Source organism: Schistocerca gregaria, chromosome 8 (genome assembly GCF_023897955.1).
Source record: "Schistocerca gregaria isolate iqSchGreg1 chromosome 8, iqSchGreg1.2, whole genome shotgun sequence".
Classification (NCBI taxonomy): domain Eukaryota; kingdom Metazoa; phylum Arthropoda; class Insecta; order Orthoptera; family Acrididae; genus Schistocerca; species Schistocerca gregaria.
This window is the reverse complement of record NC_064927.1, coordinates 376,121,097-376,144,922: the sequence shown is the minus strand read 5'-3', so window position 1 is coordinate 376,144,922 and position 23,826 is coordinate 376,121,097. Positions and strand designations below refer to the sequence as shown.

Below are 23,826 nucleotides of genomic sequence, written 5' to 3'. Positions count from 1 at the left end.
AGTTTAGAACGTTGTAACACTGCACACTTTCTGTCTCGCTACATTGAGAAATTGTTTTGGTTTGAGATGAAATGGTGAATGTTAAGAACTGTAACTATGACAATATCAACAATTACATTTCCCTGTTCCGATCGTATGATAACATTGCCACATCGTCCGTAGTATCTGAAAGGGTAATATAATGTAATGTGCCGTATTTCATAATTAATAATAAGTAACTGTTTATTAGACAAACATCAGTCCGCAATTACACTGTTACTCTGGTTCCTGTCACTCTATGTAACTGGCGATGACAGTTACTGAATTTTAAAAACGGTTTTGAATAATTACCGGCCCTTGTCATGAAAGCGCGATTGTTAATGGTAAAAACTTGAGGAAGACAACTTCTATCAAAACTTGTTACTATTTTTCTTTCGCCAGAATACATTAATAGAAATGTATGTTTTTATTTCATTCCACTTCTTACTTTCCATCACAGTATTCAGTATCACTTTGCTGCTCTCCAGAAACTCTACTACACATATAATACCGTAATCGCTGCTAGCCTCATTATGTGTTTGTTGAAAAAGGCTAGGGCACTCTGCAGGAACAACGTACAATGTCAAGACGACAATACCCAACGAATGTTCGTCTCCAGAGACCTCGCATCCCTATCGATACGGTGCTGTAACATCGTTACTTCGTAAGTTGGAGGAAGGATAGAGCGTAACAATTCCAATAAAACTCCCATAATAAATACATCATTGTGAACATCTAGCATAAGTTGACAGTAGCATACACTCGTTGTGTGTGTAGTTAAAGGCGTGAAATGAGGAACAGTCGTAGTTCGAAGAGCTTTATTTCGTCTCTGCAGAAAAAAAAAAACATCACACAGTTGTTTGATAATTTGTTATTAATTTTAGGTACTTCATGTAGGAAGTGAATAATGTAATAAAACTTCGCTTCTTCTTGTGGCGTCGCTGTTACATTCTGTAAAACAGAAGACAACAAAGTTCTCATTGAAACTGATAATAATGAAATACGATGTGGCAGGTAGAAAATATGAATAATCAATTGAGTTAACTCTACAAATTAGATAATACTATTTAAATAATTGTAACTACGTTAATACTCGATTTTATTCTTATTCGAGGACACTCATCCGAAGATGTTTCTAGTGTCCAGGAAAAGAAAGAAAAACTCATTGCACCTCCTAAACTTGACACTGAACGTAACGCCGTACCCAGGCGCGAAGTAAGGAAGTCAACTGTTACTCGCACCAAGAAGACTACGCTGGGCGGAAGAACATAACGTCGTCGTATATGTGTAGGTTAAGGAAACATTAGGGTATTTTAAAAATTAATAGCTTTTATCAAGTGCTGCACAACACACCTGAGTGACACAGATACGTGAAACTACTTTCCAACATAGAGAACAATGTTTGGGACGTTCTGCATATTGTTCATTTCCTCGAGAACTGATGTTCTGTCATTGCCTTCGGAGTCATTCAAGAACCGCTGTGTGAAGATGGCCGTCGTTCGGAAATTTGTCTACCCTAGAGGTTCTTTCAGTTTTCCCATAAGACAAGATTCGCATTGAGCAGGATTTCGACATCGTAATCAGCATAGTGGACGATAGAACGGCCTTGGTCGAGTTGTTGTCGCCGTTTTACTACGGCTGGACGCGACACTGCATTAGGTCCACATACCGCCAGCATTTCACGACAGATCTAGGCATTTAGACGTTTTGTTCACAAGAATCTTTCTGATAGACTTTGAGATACATTTCCAGGTGCCGCATCATTTCAGTCACACTGTCTGATGCACCTGTAGTCCATACCAAAGACCAAGTGTTTCTGCAAGAAACCGGGAACATGTAATCTCCCCTGACAATGCGCCATTCTTAAAGTGCAGTGGGAATAAAAGCTTAACTCTCACAATTCTCTACGTACAGCCTGTGTTAATAAGCGAGAGTGCCAATTTCAGTAGCAACCTACCTGTTTGCACACAGGTCAGGAGGATTCATGGGCATGTAAGTTATTCACTGAAATTCTGTCATACGAAGTTTCATTAAATAATGGTGGAAACAACCACTGGAGTTACTTATACGCGTAACATGGGATAGTTTTTTAATTCAAGTTGGTGAAATTCCGTAGAATGCTGCTGAGTTTGATCGTTTTTTATCAGTTTACTTTTCGTATATAGCAATTTTATTTTATTTTTATCTATTTGCTGATAAGGCATGTAAAGAATTGGCTCTTTTTGCTGAGTTAATGCATTACACAGAGTAGTCCCAATAGCGTACCCTTGGATAGCTGTTTGATCCCGACTGATTAATGGCTGGTTCCAAAGAAAGGTAGGTGGGAGAATTTGAGTACAATCTTTTGCATGAGGAGCTGTTCCTCGTGTGGTTGAGTAGATCGTATAACGTTGAAACAATGTCGAGCTCCTACACTGTTCTGCCCATAACATTACGTGACGGGGCTAACTTATTTCGTGAAGCATGGCTGGATGAGAGTGGAAAAAGGGTGTTAGGTGTAGTATATATTGGCTGTACCTAGCTGACCAATTTCAATCCACAGCCGTCCAGTCTAATACTCATTTCCGGCAAATTCCACATAGCTGTTTCTTCTGTAAATGTCCTTTGTTTGGTAGAATGGCAAACTGGTACTGGCCCGTAATATTCTCTTGCCCTTATTCCTCATGATGGGACATTGTATTGCTTTGCGAAGAACACATTAAGAAACAGTGCACTTGCTAGGAGCCAACCTATGCAGAACTGACGTTAAATGCTCCTCACAAGGAATCTAAATGATACACTAAGAGCGCCGTCAAAAGTAAATAAAGATTGACTTTGTTAAGCAACTCGCTGCTGTCCAGAGATGCTAATGCCTACCGTGTGCAACAATTCTTCAAACTAAATACGCACAAACATATGACCTCCTTTTGGCTAGACGAGACACTTCCTAGTGTTTTTCAAACAGCAACAACAGGTTCCAAGGATCTTAATTATTTTCTTCTCAACGACAACAGTTGTGGGCAATATCAGTCTCCCGTGTAGTGCGCCTACTCTATAGCGTGCACTTGCGTCTTACCTCTTTAATCTTGTAGCAACTCCGTCAGTGGAAAGGATGCCGTACTGTAACGTCCAACGATGACCCACGAGCCCAGTTTCCGGGTCGTCGGAACCACAAAATGTCTCCGCCGAGTTCATAGAAGTAGGGAAGTACAATCCGATCAGTGTAGTACAGAGATATTGCGACTCTGTTGCTAATATTTCAATTACACTACATTCCAATGAAGTTCACGCGTCGACCAGTAAGCAAAATTAACAACAGAGCCGAGTTTTAGCAATGAAACGTCATACGGAAACCACTGGAGAGCCGGAGTTAAAATAACCTGTAGTGAGCGTAGTCCTAATAATAGTGACGTACTGTCACCCATGAAAAATGTTAACATATTGTTTTTGCATATCTTCCATCTACTGAATGTCAAAGCTACCTTCATGTCCAAGAAGCGATATGTATCTAATAAACGGAAGGTCACGTCTGAGTAGGAGACCGAATGCAAAAGAATGACGATCCAGGCTGGCTTGGTTCTCGAAGCAGCTCTTAACTAATATCACAGAACCCTTTGCTGCGATGCGAAGTGCACCGCCTATCACCAAGAGACGCACAGGTGCATCAGTGCTGTGCAGCAAGAAAATCTTCAGAAGATTTTGTCTCCTCCGTTGTAAGTTTCTCCTCTCCTTTGAGATCATCTCAAAATTCAGTCATCTTCTGTAGGCCACCATGCTAACAAACTACGTGGAATAACAAACTAGTCATGAAACACGTTTCATATTCCCATATTATGACCGAAAATTTTCTCTGTATGGTGAAAGAATATCAGTTAGTAGATTCATTACTGACGTTGCTATCTTTTGAAAGTCAAAGAAAAATACAAGACTTGTTGGACACAATGACCGACCTGAGTGCAGAGCAGGTGATAAGAGTTAAAGGAGGAAAGACGAAAGTAATGAAAAGTACAAGAAATGAGAGTAGCGATAAACTTAGTATAAAATATTTGAAACAAAATAACATACGTCGGACGAAGCAAGGACTAGCTTGGCCAAAAGTGGCGTTCTGGCAACAGAAGACTGCTAGTATTAATATAGGCCTTAATATGAAGGAATAAATTGGTGAGAATGTGCGTCTATAGACAGCATTCTACAGCATGGGCTGTGGGAAAAGCGGAAAAGGAAAAAAAACAGGGCCGTTCGAGCTGTCACGCTACACTAGTACGTCGAAAATGTGATGAACCGATAAGGTAAGCTAAGGAATGGTGTTCTCCTCAGGGATGGCGCAGAAAAAAATGTATAGAAAAAGAACCAATACGAAAAATGTGAGAATGATAGGACACGTGTTAAGACATGAAGGAACAACTTCTATGGTGTTAGAGGGAACCTTAGACAGCAAGAACTGTTGGGAAAGACAGAAATAAGAGTACGTTCAATAAATAATTGAGAAGGTAGGGTAGAATAGCTACTATAGTGGTTGGCACCAGAGAGTAATTCGTGGATGGCCGAACCAGACCAGTCAAAAGACTGTTGACAATAATTAACTACTTACTCTTAACTTCACCTGCTGCTAATATGTTGAGGGGGTTACCCAGAGGCCACTTTGTACGTCTGGGCGGGCATGACGACGGCTGGGAGAGCTGTATATGTCACACCACCGGCTGGTCGCCGCTGCGTAGTTGCCACAGTCCTGCAACACACCGGAGATTCCCGTAGCACACCAAGGAGGAATTATAAGTGATGCATTCTAATACAGGTACGAGGTTCCAGGCGAAAACCAGCATTATGCACCAAACAGACAGAAGGTTTATTAACATGCAAATTGCTTTCTTGTCTGTCTGCTCAGTAAAAATTTTGCAATTGATTTTAAACTTCCCCGCCAGTGAGCTAGAGACTCTATACTTTAAGAAAAGTTAAGAAATGGATGACAATGCAACATTCTCTCTCTTTCTTGTCGATATGTTCAGTGGGGATGAGACTGAAAATGTTTGGTAACGCCTGACATCAAGGCTGTAGCACATGACTTGCGTATTTTGCGGTTTGCTTTTAGGGTTAATATGCGGGGAAAGGCACAGCTGAACACAGAGTGGGGGAAAGATGAGATAGATACAGTAGGAAGGAGAAGATAGATGGAGAGAGGGGAAAAGAAGAGATGTACGGAGAGAGGGAGGGAATGGGGAGACAGACAGAGCCAGGGGGATGGACAAAGGAAAGAGGAGGAGGTGGTGGACAACAGAAGGGATAGGAGAAGGAGGATAAAAAGGTCAGGAGGTAGGAATAAGGTGAGGGGCAGAGAGACTGAGGGAATGAGGAGAGAGAGGGAGAAAGTGGGATGCATTGAGGGAGGAGGAGTAGCAGATTGACAGAGAGAAAGGGCAGGAGGAGGCGAATAAAAAGAGGAGGAAGGAGGATATAGAGAGAGGGTGTAGAAGAAGACGTGCAGAGAGAGTGGTGTAATAACGGAGGAGAAAGAGATACTTGCAGTATATGTGGCATATGCATACAAGGGGAAAGGTGCAGGTATACTGTTCATAGTGAAATAAGAGTCTTATAAAAATTATACCAAATTAATTTTTTCTTTCCATATTTTGATTTTTAGGAGCATATTAGTTAAACAGACTGATGTGTTATTTACAAACTGTGACATAGTCGTGATAGAGTCTTCAGCGATCCAGGAAAGTATCTTCTTTATTATAATTCCATGTTTGGATCGCAATGTTTATCAGTAATCAGGTTATTAAATTCGGTCGGTAAAGGCCATCTTCAGACTTGAGTAGAAACGTGTTGCACTATAGGCATCGTGTCATTACATGCGATGGTGCAGTCAAAATAGTTACTTCTGCTTCAAGAAACAAACAAAACTGTCTTATGTACAGACTGCCATTGAAGCGTATATACTGCACATGAAGAGTGTCACATTTACACCTAAATATTTTATTAGTATGTAGGTATAGCACTATACTTTTTCAGATAAGGTCACGTGACAAGACACTGAAATAAAACTTAAATGTAACAAGTCTCCGTTATAATGGAAGCAAAAGGTTAACAATTCATTGAGAAATTTTTGCACAGAGGACTAAAAAGCAGAAAGTAATTACTGGTACTAAAATGGCTTTTTTACATAACACTATTTTAAAATGGTCTAGAAAGATAAATTAATTTTTCCTAGGACCAAATTTATTCCTTAATAAATAATAATAAGAAGGTGAACTATTCATGCAACAATTACTTACTGCGTGCACCACACGTTTCTCGTTTTAAATTTTGGAAGTAATCTGATAGGTGTGACAAGTTAACTACAACAAATTTTCAGGTGTATTTATGGGCTTAGTGATCTCTATGGTGCTAAGAGAAATTATTTCATACATTTTAATCCAATTTAAAAATATTAATCTAAATTATTATTTGAATGTCTGTCTCCCGGGGCGTACTCTGTAAGTTCCCATGATGCTGATGACGCTTCTTATTGTAAATCCTGCATAAAAATATGCGGAGTACGGAACAGCAGCCGGTCGAACTGTTGTAGAAATATATGCCATGAGACGTTATTTTTTAAAACTTCATTTAGGCTACTAGCCTATTCCAGTTGTATGTGTACATATTATGGGAACAACTATAGTAACGAGATTTCATAGAAGCCACTCGAACAGTGTGTGCTCTGCTCAAAGCGTTCCTGTCAAAAAATCTGGCTGATCTCTGAGCCACTTCCAGTTTTGTAAATTGCCAGCGCATTCAGATGTACTGCTGCACCCACATGATTACATGTCTGAAAAAAGTCACGCATTTAATTGGTTATTTACGGGATCGGTAAGTGAAAATTGAGCAGTTTTCATCATTGTATATAGGAGCCGCAAACGTTTATTTCAATATTCTCATGGGACAGTGATATGCATATATAAAGAGGGCGGTAGTATGTTGTACCCAAGGTATAAAATGGCAGTGCATTGACGGAGCTTTCATTTGTAATCAGTGACTCATGGGTAAAGGTTTACGATGTGATTTATGGCCGCGCTACGAGACTTAATAGACTCTAAACGCAGAACGGTAGTTGGAACTAGACGCATGGGACATTTAATTAAGGAAATATTTAGGGAATTCGATATTCTGAGGCCCACAGCGTCAAGAGTTTGCCGAGAATACCAAATTACAGACATTATCTCTGAACACGGACAACGGAGTGGCCGACGGTCTTCACTTGACGACTGAGAGAAGCGGCGTTTGCACAGAGTTTTCAGTCCTAACAGACGAAGAACACAACGTGAAACAACCGCATAAATCAACGTGGGACGTACGAAGAACTTGTCCGTTAGAACAGTGCGACGAAATTTGGCGTTAATGCGCTATGGCAGCAGACGACTGACGGGAGTGACTTTGGTAACAGAAAGACAACGCCTGCAGCGCCTCTCCGGCTCGTGACCAAATCGGTTGGACTCTAGAAGATTGGGAAACCGCAGCCTGGTCAGATGAGATCGGATTGAGTTAGTAAGAGCTGATGGTAAGGTTAGAGTGTGAGGCAATCCCCTATAAGCCATGGGCCCATGTCAACAAGCCACCGTTTAAGATGGTTGTGGCTCCATAATGGTGTGGGCTGCTTTTAAGCGGAATGGACTGGGTCGTTGACTGGTCTTCAGTGACCTGCCAAATATGAGCCGATTCAGTTGTTCGAGTCTGAGCGCTTTCCCTTGACAATACAAAAACAAATAAAGAATCTGAGGGCAGATAACTATAAACGGCTTACAAATAAACATTTGTTGAAAAGGTACATCCTATGCCATTACGCTCTTTCTCCTATTGCTCAATTTTTAATATTTAAATCAGGAAGCGACTGCTCGAAGGGCTGTCGGGAGATATTATGAACATCAACAAAAGCAAAATGAGAATAATGGAATGTAGTCGAATTAAATCGGGTGTTGCTGCAGGAATTAGATTAGGACATGAGACACTTAAAGTTGTAAATGAGTTGTGCTGTTTGGGGAGCAAAATAACTGATGATGGTCGAAGTAGAGAGGATATAAAATGTAGACTGGCAATGGCAAGGAAAGCATTTCTGAAGAAGAGATATTTGTTAATTTTCAGTATAGATTTAAATCTCAGGAAGTCGTTTCTGAAAGTATTTGTATGGAGTGTAGACATGTGTGGAAGTGAAACATGGACGATAAATAGTTTAGACAAGAAGAGAATAGAAGCTTTCGAAATATGGTGCTACAGACAAATACTGAAGATTGGATGGGTAGATCATGTAACTAATGAGGAGGTATTTAATAAAATTGGAGAGAAGAGAAATTTGTGGCACAACTTGACTAGAAGAAGGAATCGGTTGGTAGGGCATATTCTGAGGCATCAAGGGATCACCAATTTAGTATTGGAGGGCAGCGTGGAGGGTAAAAACCATAGAGGGAGACCGAGAGATGAATACACTAAACATATTCAGAAGGATGTAGGTTGCAATAGGTAGTGGGAGATGAAGAACCTTGCACTGGATAGAGTAGCATGGAGAGCTGCATCAAACCAATCTCTGGACTAAAGACCACAACAACAACATGTAACAAGAATGTTTTACTTAGTGTCAAATGTGCTATGATATGAAATGCAGCGAGTTCTGTCAGAATGTCTGTCTTTCATAAATTCAAGTGCTTGTACATTTATCGTGTTAGCAAACGCCAGAATTTGTGTGCTGGTACATTTTTTCGTCGTCAACAAATCTTCACATAACCAGCCAAACTGCTTTCGTTAATGTTTTCTTTGGCCCAGTTTACGTGAATTCTTACGCTGCGATGTTGTGGCGACGATTTCATACAGAAGTATGCCGCCCGTGCCGAAGCAAATTTCCGAAGAAAATAACTGCCTTTCGAACGAGAGCTCATTATAGATGAAGCATCGGCCATTAATCTGAATGGCCCATTGACATTTATGGGTACCCTTAACGCTTTAAATACGTGCTTATATACACACGGACATTTACGGCATCTCCAGGTGCCTGGTATTAAACCGGCTGAAACGTCAGCTGGGAGGTGCAATTCTGCCCTTTTATCATACAACGCCAGACAGAGCTCCTGGCCTAAGTTAGCTGCTTTTATGTTTGGTGATGGTAGGGATGATGGTTATGGGTTCCGTTATCTTCCAGCGTGGTTATTAATTCACGATGTGCTTAAAAACTTTTAAAGGTATACGCTGATGGAATAAAATCTTGGGTAAAAGTCCGTTCCCCTTATTCCAGTAACTCTTAACATTCCTATAATACTTCTCCCCCCCCTCCCCACCCCCATGGACCTTGCCGTTGGTGGTGAGGCTTGCGTGCCTCAACGATACAGATACATGTACCATAGGTGCAACCACAACGGAGGGGTATATGTTGAGCGGCCAGATAAACGTATGGTTCCTGACGAGGGGCAATAGCCTTTTCAGTAGTTGCAAGGGCAACAGTCTGGATGATTGACTGATCTGGCCTTGTAACAATAACCAAAACGGCCTTGCAGTGCTTGTACTGCGAACGGCTGAAAGCAAGGGGAAACTACCGCCGTAATTTTTCCCGAGGGCATGCAGCTTAGTGTATGGTTAAATGCTGATGGCGTCCTCTCGGATAAAATACTCCGGAGCTAAAATAGTCCCCCATTCGGACCTCCGGGCGGGGACTACTCAAGAGGACGTTGTTATCAGGAGAAAGAAAACTGGTGTTCTACGGATCGGAGCGTGGAATGTCAGATCCCTTAATCGGGCAGGTAGGTTAGAAAATTGAAAAAGGGAAATGGATAGGTTAAAGTTAGATATAATGGCAATTAGTGTAGTTTGGTGGCAGGAGGAACAAGATTTCTGGTCAGATGAATACAGGGTTATAAATTCAAAATCAAATAGGGGTAATGCAGGAGTAGGTTAATTAATGAATAAAAAATAGGAGTGCAGGTAAGCTACTACAAACAGCATAGTGAACGTATTGTTGTGGCCAAGATAGACACGAAGCCAATGCCTACTACAGTAGTACAAGTTTATATGCCAACTAGCTCTGCAGATGACGAAGTAATTGAAGAAATGTATGATGATATGAAATACATTATTCAGGTAGTGAAGGGAGACGAAAATTTAATAGTCATGGGTGACTGGAATATGAGCGTAGGAACAAGGAGAGAAGGAAACGTAGTAGGTGAATATGGATTGGGCGAAAGAAATGAAAGAGGAAGCCGTCTGGTAGAATTTTGCACAGAGCATAACTTAATCGTAGCAAACACTTGGTTCAAGAATCATAAAAGAAGGTTGTATACATGGAAGAATCCTGGCGATACTAAAAGGTATCAGATAGATTATATAACGGTAAGACAGAGATATAGGAACCAGGTTTTAATATGTAAGACGTTTCCAGAGGCAGATGTGCACTCTGACCACAATCTAATGGTTATGAACTGTCGATTAAAACTGAAGAAACTGCAAAAAGGTGGGAATTCAAGGAGATGGGACTTGGATAAACTGAATAAACCAGAGGTTGTAGATAGTTTCAGGGAGAGCATAAGGGAAAAATTGACAGGAATGTGGTAAAGAAATACAGTAGAAGAAGAATGGGTAGCTCTGAGGGATGAAGTAGTGAAGGCAGTAGAGGATCATATATATAAAAAGACGAGGGCTAGTAGAAATCCTTGGGTAACAGAAGAAATATTGAATTTAATTGATGAAAAGAGAAAATATAAAAACGCAGTAAATGAAGCAGGAAAAAGGGAATACCAACGTCTCAAAAATGAGGTCGACAGGGAGTGCAAAATGGCTAACCAGGCATGGCTAGAGGACTAATGTAAGTATTTAGAGGCTCATCTCACTAGGGGTAAGATAGATACTGCCTACAAGAAAATTAAAGAGACCTTTGGAGAAAAGAGAGCCACTTGTATGAATATCAAGGGCTCAGATGGAAACCCAGTTCTAAGCAAAGATGGGAAAGCAGAAAGGTGGAAGGAGTATATGGAGGGTCTATACAAGGGCGATGTACTTGAGGACAATATTATGGAAATCGAAGAGGTTGTAGATGAAGATTAATTGGGCTAGGATACTGCGTGAAGATTTTTGACAGAGTCGAAACAAGGCCCCGGGAGTAGATAACATTCCATTAGAACTATTGACGGCTTTGGGTGAGCCAGTCATGACAAAATTCTGGTGAGCAAGATGTATGAGACTGGCCAAATACCGTCAGCATTCAAGAAGAATCTAATAATTCCAATCCATAAGAAAGCAGGCGTTGACAGATGTGAAAATTACCGAACTATCAGTTTAATAAGTCACAGCTGCAAAATACTAACGCGAATTCTTTACAGCCGAATGGAAAATCTTGTAGAAGCCGACCTCGGGGGAGATCAGTTTGGATTCCGTAGAAATGTTGGGACACGTGAGGCAATGTTGATCCTACGACTTACATTAGAAGAAAGATTAAGAAAAGGCAAACCTACATTTCTAGCATTTTTAGACATAGATAAAGCTTTTGACAATGTGGACTGGAATACTCTCTTTCAAATTTTGAAGGTGGCAGTAGTAAAATACAGGGAGCTATTTTCAATTTGTACAGAAGGCGAATGGCAGTCATAAGAGTCGAGGGACATGAAAGGGGAGCAGTGGTTGGGAAGGGAGTGAGACAGGGTTGTAGCCTCTCCCCGATGTTATTCAATCTGTGTATTGAGCAAGCAGTAAAGGAAACAAAAGAAAAATTCCGAGTAGGTATTAAAATCCAGGGGGAAGAAATAAAAACTTTGAGGTTCGCCGACGACATTGTAAATCTGTCAGAGACGGCAATAGACTTGTAAGAGCAGTTGAATGGATTGGATAGTTTCTTGAAAGGAGGATATAAGATGAACATCAACAAAAGCAAAACGAGGATAATGGAATGTAGTCGAATAAAGTCGGGTGATGCTGAGGGAATTAGATTAGGAAATGAGACAATTAATGTAGTAAAGGAGTTTTGCTATTTGGGGAGCAAAATAACTGATGATGGTCGAAGTAGAGAGGATATAAAATGTAGACCGGCAATGGCAAGGAAAGCGTTTCTGAAGACTAGAAATTTGCTAACATCGAGTATAGATCGTTTCTGAAAATGTATGGAGTGTAGCCATGTATGGAAGTGAAACATGGATATTAACTGGTTTGGACAAGAAGAGAATAGAAGCTTTGGAAATGTGGTGCTATAGAAGAATGTTGAAGATTAGGTGGGTAGACCACGTAACTAATGAGGAGGTATTGATTAGGATTGGGAGAATAGAATTTTGTGGCACAACTTGACTAGAAGAAGGGATCGGTTGGTAGGACATGTTCTGAGGTATCAAGGGATCACAAATTTAGCATTGGATGGCAGCGTGGAGGGTAAAAATCGTAGACGGAGAGCAAGAGATGGATGCACTAAGCAGATTCAGAAGGATGTAGGTTGCAGTAGGTAATGGGAAATGAAGGAGCTTGTACAGGATAGAGTAGCATGGAGAGCTTCCTCAAACCAGTCTCAGGAATGAAGACCACAACAACAACAACAACAACAACAACAACAATTCTTCTCCTTCCCCCCCCCCACCCCCACCCCCGAATGCTGACAGAATCCTGGTCGCAATATCTGCCATTAAAATATAAATGAATGAGCAGAAAAGAGTACAAGAATTCAAAAATATTACCCATTGTGAATGGTGTGTAACTTTTGTAATAGACCTCAAACAACGAGACCAGTTGTGATTTACATGAAGTTCCCTAAGGTCAGTAAATCACCAGGAACACATGGAACAAGCCGTCATAGAACAGACTGTAGAATTTGACGTTGTTTCATCTACCGTTTTTATGTAGCCAAAGCCCTATTCCATGCTCCAACAAGCACAGTTGTTTTGATTGTAGAGTTATGACAGCGTGGGCTTCAATCAGGGTCGTAGTATTATTGAGCTGTATTTCATTTGTCTCTAAGAATGATTGTTATTAGCAATGATTAACGTAACAGCCATCATAAACAAGTACAGGTTCCCATATTACATTTACGGTGTTGTCATTTTCAGACGACTAATATGTCGAATATGATGCTTCTAAAAAAATGTTGTGGGCGAAAAGTAAATATTAGTAAAGGCGACGTCTGTCTGTGCTGTAACTGGCCATTTCGAATCCACCCCTCCTGCATTGGCGGGGACAACTTTGTATTTCAAAATGAGAACAGCGCATTTTTATTTCATACTGGACTCTACGTCAAAAAAACACGCACTGTTTACTCAAACCATTGTTTCCCATTCAGCGCTGTAATCGACAAATATCAAGTGTGCTTGTTTTTGAAATTAAGAACCGACACATCTGATTTTATATTTCATTTAGAATGTAAATATGAACCTCCGTGTTCTAACACTTGATATTTATGTCCAAAATTTATTTAGTTGGGAAAATTTTATTATACAGTACAATATGGTCAGCCGTTTCAATGTCTTGTTACAAGCTAAATTGCAGCAACAACGACGTGGATTTAATAGTTCCCACAATGTCTAGTTCCCTCAGGTCAAAGCAAACACCATGTAAATGCAGAAACTGCAGGCGTAGTGAATGTACTGTAGTGAGTGCAAATAAACTCAACAGAAGTTGTTCTATCAAGCACACTTAGAACATGTCACAGCCACAAACGGTACTCTGTAAGTTAATGGTATAAAGGCGAAAATAACTCTGTTAAAATTACTTGACTAAAATACTGAACCGATGTCAAAAGAACTTCGTGTGGAGATAGCTTCTACCCCGAGGAGCAAGAGAGGTTGCTTTAGCAAGTTAAAAAAGTACTTCAACTTAATATTAGTGAACAAAAACTGACTGTAAAAAATTAATAAATTTGTTGCATAAGGCACGTAGCTACTTCAGCAGCAAGATGCATAGATGTGTGCCCCTGCCCCACACCCCTCTGCAAACACTGCTCATCAGCAATGCGGAGGGGCAGGTGGTGCATAACGAGCTATGCTTACCCGAAGAGACAGACAAGAAAGGCCAGCTGACGTTATTGCACTTCCAATAGTTTACTTACTCACCTTACATTAACATAACAGAACTACCAATATGCGAGCACAGCTGTGGATAATAGTTAATATCACATTTTGGCAATGGTTGTCTAGAGGGTAGAACGGTACACTTCGGCCCAGGTGGTGTGTGTGTGTGTGTGTGTGTGTGAAATCTTATGGGACTTAACTGCTAAGGTCATCAGTCCCAAAGCTTACACACTAATCAAGCTAAATTATCCAAGGACAATCATACACACCCATGCCCGAGGGAGGCCCCGAACCTCCGCCGAGACGAGCCGCACAGTCCATGGCTTCAGCGCCTTAGGCCGCTCGGCTAATTCCGCGAGGCGCCCTAGGTGGTCTCAAGTTTCATCCCGACCAGAGGCGGGAACATTCCATCGTTCCAGTGACTCTAGGATAGCCCTAGTCCAGTTAGACTGATACCATTGGTCATTCCCAGGGCATTGGGCTTGCCAACCTCTTAGTGCCTCTTCGACGAAAGGCTGTACTCTACCCATAGTCAGGACAGCAGTCGATCACACGCTGCTCGCTACAGACTTCTTTGCATTTACACTTCAAATGATATCATCCTCCACAGTTTTCCCGCTCTACGGATCCCTGAAGTAAATAATAACTTATTCCCTAATGTCATTACAAATGTCCTACCATCCTACCCAATCTAAACAGCGTTTGCCATATATTTCGTTCCACACCGATTACTTGAAAGACATTCACATCTCGTACTTCTGCTGTTCTTTTGTAACACGTCATCTGAAATACCCAATTCCTTTCCGTCCGCTTTTCCCACGTCAATCAATGTTTTGCCCCAGACATTTTTTTTACAAATTTCTCCCACAAATTAATTCCTACAGTTGACACTAACACTATATTTTCATACGTTCTCCGATACACAGGTTCAACAGTGTAGGTATAAATACGACCATCGCACCCTAGCGAAATATCTTGCAGAGAACCAGACAAAATTCTGGTCCTAAGTAAAACTGCCAAGCGTGTGTATGCTTGTATCCAGTCACTCATTCACCAGCCTGGTGTAGCAATAGAGTGTAGCTAAAGCAAAGCATAAGCTTTAAATTTGTTGTTTAAGAAATTATTTACGCATGGAAGATAGCACAAACATGCCGCCGTTTAACTGTTGCACAGATTCTCTTAAGGAGAACATAGTAATAGGTATGCCTGCCGTACCGTAGAGAAGCAACTGAAAGAAATGTAAACAAATAAGTTGCCAGGTCCGAATGGGATCTCAGTTCCGTTTTACATAGAGCCCTCCACGGCAATGAGCCCTCTTTAGCTTACATTTATCGCAGATGTCTTGCCCAGCGCAAAGTCCCAACTGACTTAAAAAAAAAGCTGTGTATAAGAGTAAAATAACGGATGCGGAATATTACGAGCCAACGTAGTTCATGTCGGTTTGGTGCAGGATTCTTGAACATATTTTCAGTTTGGATATGATAAACTGCCTTGATACGGGAAAGCTGCTGTCCACAAGTCAGCCTGTATTTAGAAAATCATCTCCATTCCTTGCACTATATCCTGCGAACCATGGATGAAGGGGTGCAGGTAAATCCCATATTAATGAATTTCCGGGAAGCTTTTGACACAGTGCCCTACTGGAAAATATTAACGAACGCAAGAACATACGGAGTAGGTTCCTAGACATGCTTGTTGTTAGAAGAATGCTTAAGAAAGAGGACTCATTACGTTGTGCTGCTCACCCTCTCCGGTAGATCTTTTATGTGTACAGAGAATAAGAGTACACACGGGGGTCAGCATGAGTGCACCATGGAAGTACGATAGAACCGCTCTTACTGTCTTCATACATAAGTGATCTACTGGAGAGGCTGAACAACAATCTACGGCTCTCTGGTAACGATGTTGTAGTATACAGAAATTGTCGTCGTTAAGTGATTGTATGGGGATAGAAATTGACTCAGACAGAATTTCTAGTGGTTTCGTGAATAGCAGCTTGCTCTAAATTTATAACAATGTCAGTTAATGGAGTCGAGTAGGAAATACAATGTCATAATGTCCGAAAACAGCAGTGTGTAAAATAAGGCAAATCAGTAGACTGTTCTATTTGGCGCCACTGGCTCAGGTGTAGTATTGACTATCCCTCTTGCGGCACCATTGCCCATATCTATGAGGAAGAGTTGGTATCTGTTGGTTGTGTTCTTAAAAGGTCTTTGATTGCCGCTATCTATACGGGGTTCGCTGGCCCTAGAGGGAGGCACGAAATTTGGGGGTTGGCGGTTGCGCCGCGACAAGAGGTGGTCACGAGGTCCGAGCGGCCGAAGCCACAAGCTGCACAAGGAGGGCCTGCGCAAAGTGTAGATACCGGAGTACTTAACTCAGCGTCGGCTGCAAGCAGCAGACCGACATCCCGTCGGTTGGTTGGCAACATTCGTGTCGGACGACCGCTCGTGACCTGGTTTTCCTCTTCTACCTGGCTTTCATCGGCACCACTCAGTAACCGCTGCGACGCACAGTATATCCATGGAACTGCTTGCTGATAAAGGGGAGTAATATACTGTAATCCTTGTGGTGATTTTTGTCATTATCTACCTGCTCTCCTTATTATTTACTGGTTTGTTTCCGACCCTCAGAGCTTTACTTGGTCACCTCCTTGGTCGTAAATATAGGCAGTAAAATTGTACTAGTACACTAGTTGCCGTTTGAAAATTTGTCCCGCTGTTATATTGCCTTTCCTCTATGGTTGATACCCGATCATTAATGTTCTAAAGAATCAGCTCCTGGCGGTAACTACAGCTGGAGCAATTGTACTAAGGCACAGGTTGTCGTTAAACAAAAGAGGGACCTTGTTAGATTTAGCCGTTAACCGGTCCAGATCATTGATTGTAACTGCATTTCTCAGTCATTAGTTAGAATCTGAACAACCTGTCGTACTAAGCTGTTAGTTTCTGTATCTGAATGACCCGGTCATTATTGGTGTATTTTAGCTGGATCTTGTGGTTCCGCCGAGTGAATTCTCATGTAGTAAGTGTTCACAAGGAATGTTTTAAGACATTCCTTCCGAGCGGTCTTAATAACTGACAATCAGTTTAAGTTTTGCAAATATTAACAGCCAACTATCACCAGGGCTTTAATCAAAATAAATTATCAGAAGGGACGTATTGGGATCCAGGTGCACCTTGGTTTTCGATTGCAATTAAAAGGTTTGTCGCTTTGAACAAAGCTTTATCATTGTCATATTGTTTGCTAACCTGTCTGAACTTTAAGCACAGATGCGCATCTTAACCCAGAATCTTTCGACATACAGCTTTCAAATTAAAAGTTGAGTCATCTGTTTTGAGTAACTGAATCACTCTTGTCATCAATGGTGCTTACATAGTTTTCATGTTTTGCAGCAGAAGGGCATTTAATAAGACAGACTGTGCCAAGTGCAGTAGCAACACCGCTGTTTCAACCGATAACTGGAGAGCTGCAGGTCCGGCTGTCTTGTAATCATTGTCATATTTTTTGCTGTTCTGCAATACAGCACTCCAGATTTCTTTTGCAAAGATTTAAAGCTTATTCAACTTAAAATCTGTTCATTTTGTAAAAGAAACTTTTATGTGTAAATGCTTCGATTATCTGTAAAACATAGGTTATATATTGTTAAATAAACAGGTTGTGTGAAAAGAAACTTATATTGGTGGGTCCTCCCTTCCAAGTTTTCTTTAATTTCAATAATTACTACGTATCAAAATATTTAGGTGCCACCTTGCAAAGAGATGTGAGATAGATTAAGCTATCACGTAAGGATGGTAGTAAGGTAAGTGAATTGTATTGTATGTTAACCGGGGGCCTAGAAACGACGGAGAGGCTCCGTTCCCGCCACAACCACAGTGGTCCACAACCCCACGACGACTACCACAGTCCACTTCACCCCTCCGCCGCCCCACACCGAACCACACTTTCAGGGTTATTGTGCGGTTCGGCCCCCATAGACCACCCCTACCCCAGGTAACGTCTCACCCTAGACGAGGGTAACCCCTTTGTTTGCGTGGTAAAGTAATGGTGGTGTACGCGTACGTGGAGAACTTTTTTGAGCAGCAATCGCCGACATAGTGTAGCTCAGGCCGAATAAGGCGAACCAGCACGCATTCGCCTTGGCAGATGGAAAACCGCCTAGAAGACATCCACAGAGTGGCCGGCTCACCGGACCTCGACACAATTCATCCGGGCGGATTCGTGCCAGGGACCAGGCGCTCCTTCTCTATCCGGAAAGCCGTGCGTTAGACGCCAGAACTGCTTATCTTTCATGAAGTGAAACCAGACGTCATCTATCTGACCATGTTAGATGTCAGAGCGTTGGGTACGATAATAGGATTTTCCACCTAGCTCGGCACACTATAATGTATAGAGGGAGTAAATTTCTGGGAAAAACGTTGATGGATTCCAGTATGGAGAGTCTCCCATCAAACATAAGGAAACACTCCGGTTAGTTGCATATCCCTTACTTAAAATGTTGACAATCATTCGGTACACGCAGTAATCAGTTGTGAATAGAGACGTACCACGCGTCAAACGGCCCTAACACAATTCTTACTTGTTGGTAAGGACTTAGTGAGGCATGGGGCATTAACTAAGTGATTTACTGTGGTAATAAATCGACAGTGATATTCCACAATGCATATTCTTCTGCGATGACTTAGGAAGACCATGGGAAGTAAAATTATGAATCGTCGAACTTCACATTGATAACAGTGATTCATTACAACAAATTCCGTTCCGTAAAGCTGTACCAGTTTCCTCAGTGCACAATAAATAGCTTGTTGATTTGTATGTTCGGAGAATAAAGCGTTTCTGTAAATCAAACGCTCGTCACTATCCCTTGTCATAACCATACGAGAAATTAATTTCAGTCCTATTTGTTCTTAAGTAAAAGTAGGTGATAAATTGAATTTTCTTCCCGAAACTTGGTAGAAAGATCATCAGTATTTAATATCAGGTTCTTCAGAAGAATATCACTGTACACTGTTCGTAGGAACCCTCTTCTTATCATAAAAAACGGAAAACTGCCAAACTAAAAAAAAAATTAATTCATGGCTTAAAACAGATAAAAAATACGCTTTTGTCGTATTTTCGAGGACATAAAACAAGTTAAATCCAAAATTCATTTAGCAATCCATTGAATAAATCCTATAACAATCAATCTTAGGAATAGTTTCGTTTACTTGCTCATACTATCGGTTCCGAAATATGAAATCCCATTATGATTTGTTATGTAGATAAGTATGTAGGTCGGTGAAAAAGAAGACAAAGCGGTACTGTAGCAGGGAATATGCTTTTCGTTTATGTTCCGACCGTCATCTAAATTCTGTATGTTAAAACGTATTGCATTCCCTCTGAAAGCGTCTATGTGAGACACTCAAACTTTGTATGCAAAACAATTGGTTGTGCATGCACGCTCTTTTCATATACAGTAAGATGTACAAGTAGTACAGAATAAGTATTACAGAATAATAAGGAATGATGTGTTGCGGGTCGTTCAGTTGTAAGAATTTTGTAATTATAATGCAACTTTTGTTGCTGTTTCTGTTATCGGTGCATTTTACCAGACCAAAGCTACAGATATTTCTCTCCATGGAGCAAGTTCTAACGGAAGAGAGAGCAAGAAGACTAGAGACCGTAGGAATGAAGTTTCTGATGCAAATAGCGTGATGTGCAGAACATTTGTCAGAATAATTAAATGTGCAATTACGTGTGTTTCTTCCAATACAAATTATGAGGGGAACATACACAGTGGAGACCACCATTAACGGTAATAATTACACTCACATTTACAAAAATATACAAACAGGGAATCGCAGGCCATCAGAGCAGGAAATGCAAACTTCAACACATTTAATGAGAAGTGGTAAGCGAATGTACATCATAACATGTTATGAATCAAGAGGGAAAAGTTTTATAAAGACTTGCATAAGCTCCTAACCGAACAGAAACAGTAGGTGCTGAAAATAGACGAAGAGACACAGATGCCAACATAACAAATAACTTATTTAAGAGTACATGCCATATTAATTGGGCTCCTAAAACACCCATAATTTCTACATCATGTTCAGAGGCTGTACTGAGCAGTGAGAGTTTGATTGCTACACTTTTCAGTTCATTATTTTTCCAGAATAGCTACAACATAACCTTACCTGCCTCCTTGTACCGTATAATAGGCTGCTTGGGCAGTTGCTGCGGGTCTCACACCTTGCTGAGCCCTGGCAGTCACCACTTGGCCAACAGGGACGGCGGTGTAGGCAAGCATCGAGTACGGTTTAGATCCTGCCACTCCATATGCCATTGGCCATGCATTGTATGTGCTGCCTCTAGGTCTAGCCGTTCCACTATAGTACATCGGTCTGCTTTGCACGGAATAGCCCCTCGTAGCGACGTAGCCCACAGGTATCGCCGTGTAACTAATTGCTCCAGGTGTTCCAGCACCTTGTGCCATTTTGTAAGTTCCTGCAGTATTGTATGTTGCGTAAGCACCACTACCGTAGGCGAATGGAAGTTGTCCCATCACTGTGTTTTTCCCACCTGAGGCGGACGCTGAACCTGTTAGGGGAGGTCCCTTGGGCATATCACCAGATCCTGGCATCATCATAACGTAGACTATCTCCGTTGGCTGAGAAGCGTTACTGCTAGCTCCACTATACGTTATTGCTCCACTACCTGCGCTTGTTATATGTCGCGCATCTCCTCGAGAAACTTCACCACGCGTGAAAGATTGGGTATTTCCTCCCATGGTGCCAGAACCTCCAACTGTCGGCGCTGCTGGTGGTGGAGGATGAGAAGAGAATGTTGGAAGTCCACCAGCACCAACTCCATGCATGTTCTGACTCATTGCTGCTATCTTACCAAGCATTTCAGGACCTCCAATTTTCGCCCACATTTCCAAAAGTTCGCCTACTATTTCCTGTTGCCCCCCAGAAGCAACACCTAATCCTCCGGCAGGAGGGCCTATGGGGTTTTCTTTGTGGCCTCCTGCTACAGCTGTTGGGTGATGGACTTGTCCTCCATTCATGTGTTCCAGTCCAGCGGCGCCACCCCCTGGGGCACCATAGTCAGTGCTCGAAATACTATGTCCACTTCCACTGAGACCAATGGATGACAGATCAGCTTGGGGTACTTGAGGGTTGCCATGAATACCCCCAGGCAGCCCTCCTCCAGAAATATGTGCGCCTCCATGTGGGTTGCCCTCTGCTATGCCGCCTTCGGCACTGTGCCCATCAATGCCATGGGCATCAAGTCCACCAGATGGAACTGTGGCTGTACCTCCACCTTTGGTATTCTGCATTGACATACGGCGAAGCACTTCTAATGCTACGGCTTTTTTGTCTAGGCCATTGCCTTCGGAAGCAATAGCTGCATGACCCATATTTCCTTCGATCTCGCCTGATATCTTTTTCAGGTCTACGCCACCACTGCCAGGAAGAGATACCTGGCCGCTTCCTTCCAGTTCACCTTTTCTGTGGTGACCTTGTCCTAAATGACCACTCAAATGATGTTCGCCAGGAAGGCGTCCGTCCATAAGCGCAGATTTTCCAGAAGGAAGACCTGCAGCAGCTCTGCCTAAGGTCAGGTCTCCTTCTGGATGGTGTCTAGTGTGGGACGCGAGTGCGAGTGCTGCATCTGCTGATCCGTGATGAAGTTCTCCTCTTGGCATCTCACTGAGACCGGGTTCAAGTCGTTCACCTGGAGCCTCTCTTATCACCCGCACATGCGCAGGGAGAGAGTCAGAAACGTCAAGAATCCATCCTGACAGTATTACAAATGCAACAGGAATAAACAAACTTGACATTCTACAGCAAGACGTCGAGAGATCGTGCCCAACTCGAGCACAGATGCCTACACGTTTATCGACAATTCGAGCACAGGTAGTGTAAGACCCCAGCACGTTCCACGAGATACACTTAACTCGTACTGTAGCGGGCTTATTTGTGGTGCTCTGTGGGAAATGAGAACGCCAGCTGACAAACGTCGGGTCATAGAAATTTGCAGCCAGCCGGAACTTCACATTTCCTTCCCAGTTTTTCAGCAGTGTTTCGTTACACAGTTTGACGAGGTGACTGCCTTTTTTTCTAATACACCGGAAACGTCACGTACATGCAATGTATTACTTCATGAAACTCTGATATTGCGAGCTAATGTCGTTAGTGCGGCAGGAAGTATATGTACCACCTTCCCCCAAACCTGCTACTGACGTACAATTATTTTGACAGGTTCTGTCCAGGAACAAGTTGTTAACTCTTTTTTCAGCTACAATGTCCTAAAGCGTAATGAATGATGAATCATCAGTAGCATGTAAGTAGTCTGGAGCAACTACAACAAAAAATTTTGCATAAATATAGACAGAGATTGCTGCTGAAAGTTGTCTGATGCAAGAATAAATGTTTTCGACGAAGATGAGATGAACATCAGTCGTTTCTGAGTAGTGGACTCCTCGACAGTGCGTAAATAGGAGATGACTGAAATTATGTGCTGGCCGCGGTGGCCGTGCGGTTCTCAGTCCGGAGCTGCGCTGCTGCCACGGTCGCAAGTTCGAATCCTGCCTCGGGCATGGGTGTTGTGTGCTGTCCTTAGGTTAGTTAGGTTTAAGTAGTTCTAAATTCTAGGGGACTAATGACCACAGCAGTTGAGTCCCATAGTGCTCAGAGCCATTTGAACCATTTTTGAAATTATGTGTTCAGTTTCGCTATAGTTGAAATTGTACAAAAATTCATTGTGAAACTATATTATTTCGCTCTCTAAAAAACTCATATTTCTGCAGAGCCGGTATTTTGCAACTTATTTTCTGATAAATTCGAAGCAAAAAAAGAAAATTTTCACCATGAAGGAGTGTACATTATGCTACATGAATCCTACAGACCATATTTATGCGGAGCCAGTCACCTTATCTTCTGATAAATGTAGAAGATAGTGAAGGAAATTTTCACCATGAAGAAGTGTAAAGTATGCTACATGAATCCTACAGACCTGAAACTTTTTCCAGTTTCCAAGCGTCTTATCGATGCACAGCTGTACACTTTACTAATGTACCTGAGAACAGCAAATTGGCTGAGATAAATTTTCCCTGTAGTGTAGTCGATACCGCTAATATTTATAAACAAACCACCTTATTTGAAATACTCTTCTACTGTTCTTACAAACAAGAACAAAGTGGAATTTAACGGAGGTGGTATGTTTACAGAACATTTCAAGCATCACGTTAAACACGACTGCGACACTTGAAAACATACAAATACTAACTGTATCTTCTCCGACGTTAATATCGTATAACTACTGCTTCGTTAATAGATATTTTTAAAACGTTAACGGTTTATAAACATAAAATTTAACATTTCAAAGTAATGAAAGAATGGTTTTAGCAGTTTCGACATGACATATATTTACCATCTTTTGTCGTTAAATATAGATATTTCATTGTTTTACGAGAGGCCATACTTAACATACCAGAGGAGTTTCTGTAACTAATGTGAAAGTAGTCTATTACTGAAAAATGTAGCACTATGGACGTGTCTCCAGTAACGCAGTGTAGATCGTAGAATGTCCATCAAATAGTAAGACGTAATAATCATTAAAATTCATACCTACACAGCGTCTTTACCAAAATTTCTGAAGTAGGTACTCCAGGAGACCTTAGCACTAGGCAAGCCTTTTTGTTATTTCTGAATACTTCCCTTCTTTGGTTCTAGTGCGTTGACGAGGAGCCAAAAGAGTTAATTGTGACACATATTTATTAACCTACAACGTAATACCGTGCAAGATGAGGCTCTCTATAAGCTGTGAAGAAATCTGGAATATTCCAGGTAGT

At 41.6% G+C, this 23,826-nt stretch overlaps 1 protein-coding gene across 1 annotated transcript; it reads right to left on the bottom strand.

Annotated features, from left to right (window-relative positions):
* Positions 1 to 825: 825 nt before the first annotated feature.
* On the bottom strand, positions 826 to 21,947 carry LOC126284923 (pro-resilin-like). Its single transcript, XM_049984185.1, has 3 exons — positions 20,165 to 21,947; positions 4,589 to 4,726; positions 826 to 969 (listed from the first exon to the last, which is right to left on the bottom strand). The coding sequence occupies exons 1-2, from the start codon at positions 21,811 to 21,813 to the stop codon at positions 4,624 to 4,626; spliced, it is 1,752 nt and encodes a 583-aa protein (XP_049840142.1). The 5' UTR covers positions 21,814 to 21,947; the 3' UTR covers positions 826 to 969; positions 4,589 to 4,623.
* Between the last annotated feature and the right edge of the window lie 1,879 nt (positions 21,948 to 23,826).

What these genes read in the sequence shown, in the direction of transcription:
- LOC126284923 (XM_049984185.1), bottom strand. Translation starts at nt 21,813, where the DNA reads ATGTCAAGTTTGTTTATTCCTGTTGCATTTGTAATACTGTCAGGATGG. An exon ending in TATACGGTACAAGGAGGCAG is followed by an intron (nt 4,727 to 20,164) that starts GTAAGGTTATGT and finishes GGTGTGTTGCAG; the next exon opens with GACTGTGGCAACTACGCAGC.